Genomic DNA, 15415 nt, shown 5'->3' with positions numbered 1-15415 from the left:
TCTGACCAAATATTAGGGATGACTCAAAACAAACCCAATGAAGCTAAACTATCTGGCCTATGGTCATCAACAGCAGAATGCCAAGTATAGACAGAAAAGTAAACAATGAGGAACGCCACTGAGTCCCATGCTGCTGTATGGCAGAAGTTATAAGGTGGCCATGACCACCTGTTGGCTAGCGGAATAGTATTTGATGCCACATCAAAGTGGTGCCAGCACTGTTTCAGCTCCACTTGGTCGCAAAGATCCTATCCCATGCTCTCTGGGAGACTGTTAAAGTTGCTAGGTGAAGACACCAGATCCCTCTGCTGTCTCCAATGGCCACATGTTGTTGGAAGTGTCCTGGACAAGGTTTTGGAAGGTGAACTGGTGTTGTGGCACTTAAGATCACCGGCTGGTGTGAGGAATTGGGAATGTCTGGCATTATGCTGGAACATGATGATGTGGTCGTTGTTGGCTGTTGCTGCATGAAGATCTCCTCCTTCATGCCTCTGTCCAATAAAATTGCTGCTCATATTTGTGAGTTCAGGCTGTATTTGTAAGATTGTGGGACTGGAAATGGTGAGCTTTTGAGTTTAGGGTGCACCACCGGATGTGGTGTAGTTGGTAGATATGTGTGGCGTTGTCTCGTACAATGGCACTCCAAACTTATGTGTTAACTGGTGTGATGTGTAGCCCATGGGTGTTAACTGTTGATGTTAACCACTGATCCTGGTATGGATATGACTTTTACTCCATACGAATGTGTCCTTATTGCTGTTGCTGGTGGGTGTCTGCAGTCCCTGGAGCAGTGGGGCCAGGAAATGAAGTGTTTGTAGCTACCTTCCATGAAGGAACTCTTTCGGGCTACAGTCTTAGCTGGGTGTGGTGCTGTACATGCTCAGGAACAGTGTAAATGTTACTGTTGTGATCCTGCTGCTTTCAGCATTGGCTTTTTAAATATATGTATCATACACTCTGCTTCACCAGTGGAAGACGGATGAAATGGTGGACTAAGACTGTGTTTTATGCCATTTGATGTGCACAGTTGTTTAAAAGCTGTTGTCATGAATTGGGGACCATTGACTGATATTATAGTTTGGTGTAGCCCTTTGATGGCTTGAATCCGACTAGCACATTTATTGTGGCTTCTGTTATGGTGAACACTATGCATACCATATATGGGTATTTAGGGTAAGCAACTATGACTGTTAGTCTCATACAGCCTAGAAATGGACTCACAAAGTCCAAATGAATGCGGTCCCGAGGTTTATTGGGGGGGGGGGGGGGGGATTGGTGTGGTGTGGTGTGGTGCTGCCTGATGCAAGGCACAAGCTGTTCAGTTGTGTCACAGCTCCCATGTCACTGGTTAAGACTGGTCAGTAAGTGCATCATCTCAGTTGGGCTTTCAGTTGTGACATTCCCCATTGCCATCAATGAAGTATTTGTAAAATGTACGGCAGATGTGATGACACTGTGTGTATTTGCCTCAGTGCATGTTAAGAGGACATTGTTTGTGACTGACATACGGTGGTAGATATGGAATAGTATCTGGAGGACCTCATCTGATTCGTGCAACTGTTATGAGAAATCCTTCCTTCCAGTATTTGTCTCCTTCCTGCATCTATGTGTAAACATAAGATTTCCTGCTGGTCAAAGTCCAGGTTTGGTTCCATTGAAAGGCTAGATCGAGCATCTGCATTTGCATGATGTGCTGTTGGCTCCTGTTTAATTGCATAGTTGCAGGAGCTTATGAAAAGTACTCAACTTTGGAAACATTGTGCTATTTGTTCCAGAAGACTGGAGTGAGCCAAATACTACTGCCAGTGTGTGTGGGATGTGATTAAATTGCGCTGCTTCTACGGTCGCAGGTTCGAATCCTGCCTCGGGCATGGATGTGTGTGATGTCCTTAGGTTAGTTAGGTTTAAGTAGTTCTAAGTCTAGGGGACTGATGACCTCAGATGTTAAGTCCTATAGTGCTTAGAGCCATTTGAATCTTTTTTATTTATTTATTAAATTGGAATTAATTCTGAATAGGTAAACACATAATTTCTTAATAGAAAATACAATTGCCAACACCTTCTTTTCTATATGTGAATAGTTCTTTAGTGTAGGTGCCAACATCTTTGGCACATAGCTAATAGATTATTCAGTATCATTATCATTCCCATATATCAGTACAGCAGCAACGCCAAATGGAGAGACATTCTTGGCCACAACAAGTCGACATGATTGTAAAAATGATGTAAGAGAAGGGCACTGAGTGCAGCATATACTTTATCTTTGTGGAAGTGCACTCACAGACAACTATCCATCTACAAGGGACACATTCCTTCCGCAACTAGTTTAATGATTGAATAATATGTGCTGCTTGTGGGAGGGACTGCAAATTGATAGCTGTTACATAGTGATCAGTGGACTTGATCCCTCCTTTGTTTAGGAGGTGCCTGAGGCATCCCACTTGCTCTTGGAAAAAAATAACAAAGTAACATTTGCCTAAGCAGCACTTTAGTCCTTTGTAACGGGATGTGTTTCCCAAGCACCCCCGATTCATAGTGCTTGTACCGATTACGTCATCTTGACAGTTAGTGCAAGTGGATACAAACATGGATAACTCTTCCAGTTACCTCTGGAAGGTTGCAGGAGCAGGAAAGATCCCAAAAAGCAAGCCCTTGTATTTGTATAAGCCAAAGGGAATGTTGATAACTGTGTTGTTTTGCAGTGCCTCGTCCGATGGTATTCACAAATATGCCTCGGCAAGGTCGGTCCAAGAATAATAATCTCCTCAACAAGCTTTGAGAGTTGGTTTCCTAGACGTGATGTATGATAGGATTTTACTTGTGCCTGGGCATTAATTGTTAATTTAAAATCTCCGCAAAGTGGGACCGAGCTATACTTGTGCCTGAACATTAAGTGTTGATTTAAAATCTCCAAATAGATGGACGACACCATTAAGTTTTGTGACTACTACCATGAGCATAGCCCAAGTGCTTGTTTTATCTGGTTCAATCAGTAGAGACAGTAAAGTTTCTGGTTAATAGCTGCCCATAATGAAACTGGAATGGGCAATGCTTGGCAGAAATAGGACAGAGTTTCTGGTCACAAGAAGATGCAAGCCTGGAAATCTGTGGTGCAGCCCAGGCCAGGTTTGAATAAGGATTAAATGAGGCACAGAGGTAGTCAAGATCCTGGAAGGTAACTCTATCAAAGAAGGCCTGAACGTTGTCATTGGTAGAAAATAAAAATAATGAGAAGGAATCCAGACTGAAAATGTTTCTGGCTGAGTGACTGTTGACAACAAATTGTGATATCAGCCGTGTGACCTTATTATAGGCCTAAAGTGCGCGTCATTTACGACGGCGGCCGAGTTTAGGTTCGTTCTGCACATCTGACGTCACAAAACACAGTCTGCCAATGAACAGAGAACGACATTGCCAGAGCTTGACTGCAGTGCAGACCACGGACGAGTGGCTTTAGTTTTAGAAACGTTCAGTCATAAATAAAGTAATTGAACAAAAGCAATGTCTTGATAGCAGACTTTCTTTTATAGAAAGTTTGGAAAAAGCATTGTTTATACCAATTGCTTCATATTCTATTAATTAATTAAAGCAAACAAGCAATAAGCCTCCTAATTCAGGCAATAGCAAGGAAGGGTGTTTGTATCATTCTCACGAACCGCTTTTTCGCAATAAAGAACAGCGGTAATTGTTTATTTCCTATTGTACATCGACGAAACGTGAATAATTCATAGTCATACCAACAGTGTTTGTCGGTATTTTGCGTGACGTTTAGAGTCCTTCAGGAGCTCATTAAAATGACGAGCTGCGTTAGCTTAATGGTTAAGGTGTTTGTGTTCTGAGAGGAAGGTTCAGAGTTCATACCTTGTTCGGTGCTTAATATTTTGTTTATTTAAAAACAATATTGAAGTGTCTTACTTCATGAATTTTATTCATTTGAATGTAATTTTTTGAAATGTCTATTTCTTTGTCTTTTCATTATAATCATAATAAGTTTTCGGTTTTTCTAATTTTGTCCTCCAATATTTCTTTTCACAGCAATTAAAAACAATGAAAAGGCGCACATACAATGTTCATGTTATCTAGTTTGTTTGTATATCTTCTCTTCTGCAGTCGCTGTTTTACTATTCATATTGAAATATATTCTTTGTGACAGTATTAAAAGTATTATTTAGAGCAAAATTTCGGCTCGTATGTTGCCGAGCTACTTGATAGTCTGACGCAATTCTTTGCTTCGCTGCTTTGGCAACATCATCATATTCAATGTTTTCGTCAACTGATCTATGTTTTGGCAAGTATTTGCTGTCCGTTGTGACAAACACAAATTTTTTGTGCATTGCGCCTCACTGACAATATATTTTAGTTTCTATGTTTTATTACGTCCACAATTCAGTTTTGTGTACTTCGCCAATTTTAATCAGAACTTATTAGAAAAAAAAACTTTTGTTACAGTCGCGAAAGACGGAATATTTCTCATTATTACATATGACACCTATCTGGTACTTGAATTAAATGAGATATTGTTATACAGTAAATTTTATATGAAATTTAGGTATATTGTCCACATTTCATTCTCAACTTTGTGGCAACTAAAATCGACCGTACGGAAAGTATATGCTGAGGACTTTTACCTCTGCAAACTCTTCAAAATTTCGTGCAATGGTTTACTACATTTAATGCTGCACAATAACTTCGTTGAACATTGAAACAAAGTTAAGTCATTTATGGGAGGAAGGTATCAGTCAAGATGATGTGTAAAAATCAAATTTTTGGGCCAAATAGTTTTTGTGAAATCGAATGATAAGTGTGTCAAAGCAGTCGGAACACCATGTGTCTGCACAGGCGAGCAGTGCAGTGATGACAAAATCGCACACAGTGCGGAATGCGGGGAGCACATCTCTGTAGCAGCGAAAGGGTTAATGCGGCCGTGGTGGCTTTACTTCATAAACTGCACGCTCCCTCTTAAACGTAAGTTTGTGAACTATGCTATACTATAGCGCTGCTTCTCTTGGCGCATGCATTGTTTGCAACTGGCAACGCAGCAATCTCCCGCGTCTGGGCGGGCATGCGCGAGCCGCCAAGATAAAAGAATTCAACTATAGACTATTGCGAATTTATCCTGGAGGGTTTTGAACTGTGATCATATGCTATCAATGTAGAAAAGAATGGAACTAATTCTGGGGATGTTTACCAAGTAAACTTTGTCTCCTGTGTCCACCTGGAGAAAGATGTCATTGTTCACATTTGTGGTATATATGAACAGCTTCTTAGCTAAAGATTGAATGGGGAACTTGCCTGAAGTTGCGTGCACCATTCCTTGTTGCATGCAGAGAACTAGATCTGATTGTCCTGACAGTTTACAGCAGACTGTTGGGAGATGTTCATCTTTTCCACAACAGGCACAGTGCTCCCAGTGATCTGGACACTCAGCACATGCATGTGCTTGGAAGCAGTCAGGGCATGATGGGAGTCCCCACTGCACATGGCAGTGGGATAAGTCTGGCTATTCAGAGATCATTGATACATCTAACATTGATGGTGAATCCCATAGACCTTGTCTTGGAAGTGGTTTATGGGTATTTCCTGGTCCTGGAGCACTGTGTGGCATGTGGACTGTTGCTACTTGTGGTCAGGTCATGACGTGCTAGTTTGTTGGTTATGCGATTTTGAAAGAGTGGACCTTCCAATCCAGAGTTGCCTAGTTTGGAGTGTGGCATGTGTAGTTGTTGATCTGAAGCCAATTGGACAATTAAAGAGTTGGCATATGAAGTTTTGAATAGGGGTTGTGGCAGTGTGATGTAATAAATAGTGTGTGAGGTGAAATATATATTGTAGTAGAATATGATCAAAAATGAAGAGTAAAATTTTATCTTTAGAAAAATGCTATCTGTGACTTACAGAAGTAATTGTTTCAAAACAAACACTTATTCTTTATCTAAAGTACATTAATGTAGACAGTTTTGTTCTAGTTGTGTTCCTGGTGGCTCAGACTTGCTTATACACTGTACATAATTAGAATACTCGAACTGTGTGACTATGTCATGAAGGATAGCACCGCTATTAGCCAGTGACACACCAGTAGCTATTCAGGGCTACGTTTCATAATTTGTGAAATTAATTTAAATAAATAGAAAGTTGCTTACATTAATAACATTTAAATCATTGGACCAGTGTGTGAACAGTGTACTGATATGTTGAGTTTTAGTGTGTCTTTTTAACAGGTGTTGTGCCCAGTGTGCCGAGAACCAATCACATATGACATGGACCTGCTTTCTTCTGCCCCACCTCCTATGGATGTAGAAAATGCAAGGCAATTTGAATTGAGTGATGATCTTCGTAGCCTACAGCAGCAGATGGCATCACTATTTAGTTATCAGAAACAGCGAGGTGGAATTATTGATCCAGAAGCTGAAGAATCAAAACTTGTTTTGGTGACAGAAACACCAGAGGTAAATCTAGATAAGAAGCTGTTCATAACTGCTTTGTGTGTGTGTGTGTGTGTGTGTGTGTGTGTGTGTGTGTGTGTGTTTTGCACAGTAGTGAAGATGAACAAGTGCTCATATCTTTCAAGGTGCACTTTTTAGAGAACATGTTTGACATTTTACTTCAAATAAGCATTCCTTCAGATAATATCCCTGAATACTGACCACTCCTGGAACACCATGTATTTTTAAATTGTCCTCTCTCTGCCGCCACCTCGCTCCCCCCTCCCCCTCCCCCCTCCCCCCTCCCCTACCCTTGATCCCCTCTGTTCTTTCATCCTTCTCCTCTTCATTCATCCTTCAGTTTCAAAGTTATTGAATGAATAACAATTCCACAAGCATGGACTCTACATTGTTTTGATCTGTTATTTAGGCACAGATTTTTAAATTTAAGGTATGAGTCTTCATTTTTTGCGTAATATGCAATTGTATACATATGTTTATTGTCACACTACATATGGCCTGCTGAAGCAAAATTCCACTTTCACGCACTACTGACTTGCCCTTAGAAAACATTTTAGTACAGGAGTTCTTTTGTAGCACTTTTTGCAAGGTGTAAATCTTAAAAGTCAAAACTGTGATCTCTTTGAACTTTTATATTGATTAGAAAACTTAATATTTAAAAGTATAAATTGAAAGACACCTTGAAAAATTTTTTGTATAACTTTCTTGTACCATAACTCAGTAAAAATATTTCCTGGTTTTTGTTTTCCACAAAATTAAAGCAATTGCTGCTTGTATGGGAAGTGCAGACACATCTAACTGGCCAGAAGAAGATCATCATCATAGGAGACGTAAAAAGGCATTCGTGAAAAGGGAAAGAAAGGCGTATGAGGAAGTTTTGGGAGTCAAAGGGTAGGGAAGAAAAAACAAGGAAGGATGATTAAGATTTTTATAAAAGGAATGGACTAGCAGCAGAACACCTGGTTTAAGAAGAAGGAATGTCATAAGGCAACATGGTACAGCTATGATTTGTTGATTAAATCTGAGGTTGACTGCATAATAAGTGATCAAGACATCAAGATATTAAGTACAGTTACAGATGTCATCTTCCATAGCCTTAGGTAGTAATCACCATCATTTAGTAATGAGAGATGGATTAGTGAGGAAAAGGGGCATCAAGCTAAGAAAGTGTAGTTGAAAGAAGAGAAATGCAAAGAAGATTTTCAGAAAATAGTAATGAGCAAACTACCAAGAAATGAAATGCTGTTATAAGAAGAGGACTGAGGAGGGTTCAAACCAATAATGGTCAAATTGGCAGAAAAAGTGTGCAGACGAACCAGTGGTTGGAAAGATGGAAAGAAACATTAAGGTGTAAAGATTGAGTTGCAAAGAAAAACAAAGTATTTTGTATATGGTTTCAAGAGAAACAGAGGAAGCAAGAAGAGAATACACTGAGAAGAAAATGGTTAAAAGATTGGTAGTGGGAGAGAAAAAGAAATTAATGAAAGAGTGGGCAAAAATGGTGGAAGAGAACAGTGAGGGAAGTGAGGTACCCAGTGGAATGGTTAAGGCTAAGAAGAAGGGATGTTGGATAATGTCAGGATTATCAATAAAGAAGGAATAAAAGTTGACAAAGTACACAAAATCAGAGACGTGGAAAGAATATTTTGAAGAGTTGCTAAATCACAAGGTAAATATAATGGAACAGGCAAATGAGGAGCATGGGGACATAAAGGGTGTCAAGATAGACCTAATGCGGACAGAATTAGAGGAAGTGATAAAGACCATGAAATAAGGAAAAGTGCCTGGATTGGATGAATAAGTGTAGAATGAGAGAGCAGCTGTCACTGTTGGAGTATATGGAATGAAGGGAGGACATCTGAAGACTGGAAAAAGGGAACCATTGTTTCATTTTTAAGAAGGGTTGCAAGAAAATCTCAGAATTATAGAGAAGTCAATTTTGATGTGCCATGCAGCCAAGGTATATAATAAGATGCTAGAAAAGAAAGTACAGAAGATAATAGGAGGAGGACTGTATGGATTTAGACCATTAAGGTTGACAAGTGATCCAATTTTTGGTGTAAGGCAGCTCCAGGAGAGAAACTATGGTAATGATTTAGGAATGGTATTCCAGGACATTGAGATGGTGTATGATAGTGTGAAAAGAAGCAAGCTCTCCACAACATGGTAGTCCATCCTCAGGCCAATCCCAATCCCTTGCAACAGTAATCATATTACTGTGGAAGTCCCAGATGCAGGGCCTGCCGAATCTATTCACCCAGCAATTCCTATTCCAGTCCTGTCTTTGTGTTCCAGCTCAGCTTTTTATACTGGTACGACTAACAACTAGTTATCCATCAGCATGAATGGCCAAACTGTGACCAAGAGCAAAGTGGAGCACCCTGTTGCACAACATGCAGCTGAACATAGCATGCTTGATTTCAGCGGCTCTTTCACAACCTGGGCCATCTGGATTCTTCCCTCCACCACTAGCTTTTCTGGACTGCTTAGATAAGAGTTATTCTTAAAACGCTTCCTCTGTTCCCGAAATCATCCTAGCTTTAACCTACAATAACCTGTTGTTCCCACACCCTTTTCCCCTTTTCTGCTCGTCTTCTTTTGGTTCCTTTCTTCCCTTTCCTCCGTTCCCCACAGCTTCCTGAAGCTGCACGGGGTAGTCTTGTCTGCTGCCTCTAGCTCCTGCATGCTCTGCCAGGCAGCACTGTTCCCTCTTCCCTGTTGTGTACATTGCTATCCCTCCCCCTTCCCCACTTCACTGCTACTCATTTCAATAAGTCTGGCCTGAACAGCCAGAGATAGTGGTCATGTGTATGCAAAGTGTGCTTGGTTGTATTAATGTTTGTGTGTTTCATTTTCCGATGAAGGCTTTGGCCATAAGCTTAAAATGGAACAGTCTTTTCATTGTGCCTGTCTGCAACTCAATGTGTCATCTATACGGTGAGTAGCAATCTATCCTTTCCCTAATTGTTGAAAAACAGACTTTAATTTTTCAAGTATAAGTGACAATCAAAAACTTCCCATTTGAGGGCATTGCTACTGCTTATATGCAACATAGAAGTGTACACATTCCACTTTTAACCTGCCCATGCTTGCCTGTTACCAGGCAGGCAAGCTGCTGCACGTAAGCTGCAGAACAGGCAGGCTGCCATACTCCCATCCAAGTCAAGCTATACCCAACCCAAGCAGGCTAAGGGAATCTTGCTTGCCTGCCCATCTTCCCACTGTGCTACGCTACATTGCAGTCTGTTCTGTACATTTACATTGTAGTGCTATGAGTAGCATTCGGAAGTTGATGAAAAGTTCCTTTTCGTTGTATTTTGGGATTATTTACTCATTTCAAAGTGAACTGTTTTCACTGCAGCTTCACCCTCTTTTGACCAGTGCTGACTGTTCTCAATTCGAACCATCATCAGGTCACCTCTAATATAAATGTTTTCTGTAGTAAGCAGAACCATCGCGGAAAGGCGAAACCTTTGGCACCTAACAACTTGAAGATGTTTATCATACTGCAACGGCAACTAAAGTAAGGTTCTGGGAGTTTTTATTTTTTTAAATTTTTTTTTGTAACCTTAAGTGCATTTCAGCCAAATATGGCCCCAGTTACACTAATTTTAATTTCTTTTTTCTTGGATGTGTATTTTGAGTTCACTGAATTCTGTGACCAAAGTAGTGCATTTTAAATTCCCCAAATGTCTTGTAGCAAATACAAAGTTCATTTTTCATATTATGTTAATCTAAAAAGTACATGTCTGAAAGAAGAAGAAAGTATGTTATATACCACTAGAATGTGGTTGGCAATACCCTCTGAGAGCCATATTTTTTCTTATTTCAGTCAATGTTTGCCCTAAATGTAGAAATCCTGTGTACTGCTAAATGGCCTGAAGTCCTTAGCACACATTTCCACACACCTGTCAGACACAAAGTCTTTGTCATCATTCAGAATGTATATGGAGGGACGAAACTGATTGTCAAATTTATGAACATATTGTAATATACTATAGGTTCGCGAACAACTGTTTGTAGCTTTTTACACAATTTGCATTGCGAGACACCTACCGATTTATGTGAAGCTGCTACTTAAACACATGAAGCCTTCTTCCCTGCTGGACTTGGGCTCTGTTTAGTGACTGGTATATGTTTCCCAATTCTTAATTTCTCCTCAGTCTCCTTCAGTCTGGTTTGTTCATTTTGGTGCTTCCATCATCATGATAATGAGCTGCAGTGATACTACCTACACAAGCATATACCTGTCTGGTCTGTAGTCACATTGGATTGATAGCATAATCTGTAGTCAGGTGCAGCAGGCAGAGCAGATCCAATGAAGCTTGCCAGGCTTGTGGCAACCCAAGTTGGTCTGCATTAGTACTCATGAACTCTTGTGTCTCACTGTGGCAGGTTGAGCTGCTTTAATGGTAACAGTGGAAATAGAGGCAGGCAGGCAGGCTGGAAGGAGAATTTTTACACCTCTGATGCAACACGGCATGTCTCTGAGGCAAGGGACTAGTGTGGCATTCATATCTTCCCGACATTGGGTAACTGCGGAAACTTGAACTTTGGTGATGTTATTACCAAATGCTTTCAAACAAGAACAACATGCTGTTATTCTTTTCTTGCTGGCAATGGACAAACACTGGTAGGCATCTGTCAGAGACTGAAGAATGTGTGTGGGGCAACACATCTGTCGAAAACAACCAGTGTGGAATGTTGTGCACCAAGGAGTGCTGCTGTTTCATGATAATGTACATCCCTATATCACAAATGTTGTAATACAGAAGTTACACCGACTGAAGTGGGAGACACTTGAGCACCTGTCCTATAGTTCTGATCTCTCCTCTTGTGCTTATCACACCTTTGGTCCCTTAAGAAAGGCCATGAAGGGTTGACAATTCCTGTCAGCTGAGGGTGCGCAGCAGGTGGCTGTGGGCAGCAAGTGGTTACGGGTTTCTTCAGGCAGAAGAAAACAGTGTTTTACCAAACAGGTATCTTCAACCTGGGGCATTGGTGGGGTGATTACCACAGTGCTCATGGCGATTGAAATACCAATTCTGGACTGTACTACCTTTGAAAGCAAAATTTTTAACTGCCTCTAATACTTTGATGTGGGACTTCTTTTAGTTGATCATAGAAGAAAGTGCATTCTGAGCACTTGGCTTCCTAGTTCTGAATAGGCTGAAATCGGGGACCCAACAGTAAGTAGAATCTTAAACCCATCCTATGACAGAGCAGTTCCTGCTCCATCACAGGTGCTAACAGCAACTCCTCTGCAGAAAAGTGCTGTAAGCGTAATAAAGTGTAGATTTAATATGTGATGGAGGCAGAACTAGCTTGCTTGGTAGTATATATACTGTGTAGAACTTGTTTGCTCTTTTCACTGCACCTTCTTCTATTAGCACCCAGGAAAAAGTTTATAGAATGTACATGTCTTCGTAGACTGAATTAAAATGGTGGACGTTTTTGCTCAATGCTTGTCTGTGTGTGTACTTACAGAGTGAGGACACTGCTGGATCCAGTATACCACAACAACCACTCCCACGGTTAGCTCCTGTTGTGCCACCAGGGAGTAGGGATTGGAGGAGGGGTCAGGGTATGCGGAGCAGGGCTGCCTTTAGGGGACGCAGAGGCTCTTCACGTGGTAAACCACCTCAACAGGCTGCTACATCTAGATGACGTTGGCTGATTAAAGGCAGCAGCATAAATAAAATAAATGGAAAAAGAAAAAGAGCACATGGACAGCTTTAAATGATCACTTTTTCACACAGGAGTTCAGGAGATATAAGTTCCTTGTTGTTCTGTATGTGTTTCTCCTGTATTACAATGCTGAGATTATTTATATGAGCTTATTTTACACTGATTTGTACATAGATGTATTTATGTTTCTTGTTTGTATAGAAAATTTGCAATGTAGAACCCAAACTTCAAATTTTTGTTCTTTGAATATGAGGCAGCTAAATTATTATTATAATTATAAATAATACTCTTTGTATGATATTAAACGTATGTGTTTACTTTGTGAAATAAATTGTGAATTGCTAATGTGTTATAACAAAGTTGGTCAGTGTGCATTTAGTAAGTCTGCATGCTTTTGTGACCATTGTCATAGAAGATTTTACCTTCAGTATGTGTCTGTCCTTTCTTTTTCTGGGTCTCATAACCACTTCCTTAAAGAGATACCAGGCAAAATCATGGAACTTGACTGTATGTTATATGGCCTGCCCTTCAGGTTTCCTTAGTTTGTTATTAAGAAGCATGTGATTATTTCTGTGAATTATGTGTGGACCTAAGAAAGATCTCTAGAGATTACTATAGGTGGAGCACATTGAATTACCAAGAAATCATGCATTTGGTGTGCTGAGGATTACATTTCATTTTTCATTTTATTCTCCAGCAATTCAAAATTATGAAACTTTCAAAATTTTGCACCTTTATTTTGTTGAAGTTGGTGTAGTGTAAAGTAAAATTTAAAAGGAGTCTTTAATATTTGTTTGTACAAAGAATTTTGAATTGTAAAACATTTACAGTGTCATCTTCCCCCTTTATTAACAATACATATTCAAGAATAAATTTTGGAAATGACCCATTCAGAAATGGTAAGACTTTTACAATCCTTCAAATGCAGCTTTTAGTTTATTATTGCTGGTCTGTAGGGATGACATTTATTAACCGTATGTACATCCCCTTGCAGTGTCAGGAGCTAAAATAGACCTGTAGTAATTTCTTGCCTATCTTAAAAGGCAACTAAAACTAGTCTTACACAGTCCAGTTTTTGCATTGATGACATGGCTATTATTAAGACACCAGTCAGTTTTAGCTCATTTCACAACCTTTCCCTCAACCTTCTTAGCTTACTTATGGTGCTTTTTTATGGTTTGACCTCCCCTTTTCCAAAAGTTAACAAATTTGTAGGCTGTCTTGGGAGGACACTTTATACGGTGCATAATTTATCCATCAATTAACTGTGATTTTCTGCATCTACAACTAGAGCGGATTTATGTTCACAACTGAAATTTGGCATTGCAGCCAATCCATTGTGGGTGTGGTAGTTGTGTGCCCTCACGGTTGTAGCCCTCTGACAACATACGGATCACACTACTGATGATTGAGCTTGAACTTCCCATGTGTGACAAGAAGAAGGTGCCTGTCCAATCTGGACAATGGCTATTATGCTAGGTAGCCTGTATCCTGGCAGGTTGGTACTCAATGGGGGAGAGCTTCCAGAATGAATGACGCCAGGGCAGACGATCTGCAGTGAAATGGGTCAAATTCCCCTGTAACGGTGGCCATTCCAACATTACTGTCTCATCAAATAGAAAACAAGATTTTAATGCAGAGGCTTAGAACCCCATGGTGTTTCCATCTTTGGCCTTGGCACGGGATGAGAATCAGGCAAGGAAAAATGGATGTGGCCAGTCCAGTCAGTTCTTAGTATTCTCTGACTATCTGAGAATCTTTTACAACACTGAAGCTACTGATTTTTATTGAAAGTATTGAGGACAGGTTTGGAGAAGTTGCTGCAACAGACAATATGTTAAATGGGTAACTGTTGATGAGAACTTTGAATACTAATCAATCACAGGCTCTCCGGGGCTGTGACCAGCTCGTGGATACAAGTTACCATCTCTCCTAATAACAGCCTCAGCATGATTCAAGGTGTCACCTTCCATCAGGACCTAACACTACAAATAGGTGAAAAACTGTGTGCTAACCAAGAATAGTGTTGGGTACATTTTGTTCATCACCTTTAAAGAGGACCTGAGCATAATAGCATGGACAATGGAGCTTTCATTCTCGCATTTGATGATAATGTTCAACCTGAGAAGGTGAAGGTCAAGGTGTATTGGTGTGATGCCAAATCGTATTTTACTCCTCCTGTAAGATGTTTTAAGTGCCAGAGATTTCGACCATCCCTCACTCTATTAATTAGGCAACTTGTTGAAGGTGTGGAAGGGCGGTGCATGAGGGCAGCCTTTCCAAACAACCCCTTACATCTGTAAACTGCCCAAAACACTGACCCACTGTTCGCCAACATGTTCAGTTTTAAAGAAAGAGAAGAAAATCGAGGTATATAAAACATTTGCCTACCAGTCTCATAAGATACTAAGAAAAAGTTTGAATGACTCCGTCAAACTTTGCAAAGTTTGTTTCAGAATCCACTTTTAGTGTGAAGATGAGGTCTCAAACAGCAACTCCTGGCCCCAGCCACATGGCAGTGTGGAAATCAACTGACTCAACTCCCAAATCCACAGTGCCACTGGTAAGCACATCATCAGTGCAGCTGGAGATACCTCATCCTTATCCAGCATCACTGTGGAAGAGGACATCTGTCAAGATACCTCCCTTCCAGGATGAAACAGACCATCAGTTTACCACCAACCTGTGACTGAAAGAGCCACAGCTAGTGGATTGTAGGTGGGAATGGTCCTGTTTTATCCCAGAAGTCAAGTCAGATAAATCCTTGCAGAAGCAAAAACCTCACAGGGATAGAAGGAAAAATGGAAAGTTAAATCGAATTGTGATGCTCTGCTGCTCTCTCCCTCCCCCCCCCCCTCCCGCTCCCCCCACCCCCACCCCCTCTCTCGTCGCTTCAGAACTGGACTGGCAGGTTTCCACTTCCAAAAGTAGCTTCTGAAGTCAGTCAAGAGAACGTTATCAAAGAGGTAGTACAAGATACCACTAACATGATTATACATGCTGCAGAAGCAATGATACCCTATTCTTCTGGCCCTTTATGCTGTGATACCTGTACCAAGAGGTCTGAAGAAGTAGCTGCAATTAGCAGAGACTGTTGAAGGGCATTTCAATGAGACAAATGACACCTTTCTACGGAGCATTCAGCAGTATTCATGATACTTTCAGCAAAGGCACTGTTTTTAATAATAAGGGGAAAGCAGGAGTTTTGGGAACAGTGTGTATCATCTATGATAGTCTGCACCCCCATAACCTCAAATATGGACAAACTCCACCACATGTTTGAT

The 15415-nt window shown here is 40.6% G+C and overlaps 1 protein-coding gene across 1 annotated transcript in view; it reads left to right on the top strand.

Annotated features, from left to right (window-relative positions):
• The window catches only part of LOC126198427 (E3 ubiquitin-protein ligase RNF25), a 37390-nt gene extending 24987 nt beyond the window's left edge, over nt 1-12403 (top strand). The window contains exons 5-6 of the mRNA XM_049934737.1: nt 6219-6446; nt 11931-12403. Coding sequence (XP_049790694.1) covers nt 6219-6446; nt 11931-12110 — 408 coding nt within the window. The 3' untranslated portion in view covers nt 12111-12403. The remainder of the gene's footprint in view (nt 1-6218; nt 6447-11930) is intronic.
• The last annotated feature ends 3012 nt before the right edge of the window (nt 12404-15415 follow it).

The sequence above is a fragment of the Schistocerca nitens genome, chromosome 1, assembly GCF_023898315.1.
Source record: "Schistocerca nitens isolate TAMUIC-IGC-003100 chromosome 1, iqSchNite1.1, whole genome shotgun sequence".
NCBI lineage: Eukaryota > Metazoa > Arthropoda > Insecta > Orthoptera > Acrididae > Schistocerca > Schistocerca nitens.
This window is presented reverse-complemented; position numbering and strand designations above follow the sequence as displayed.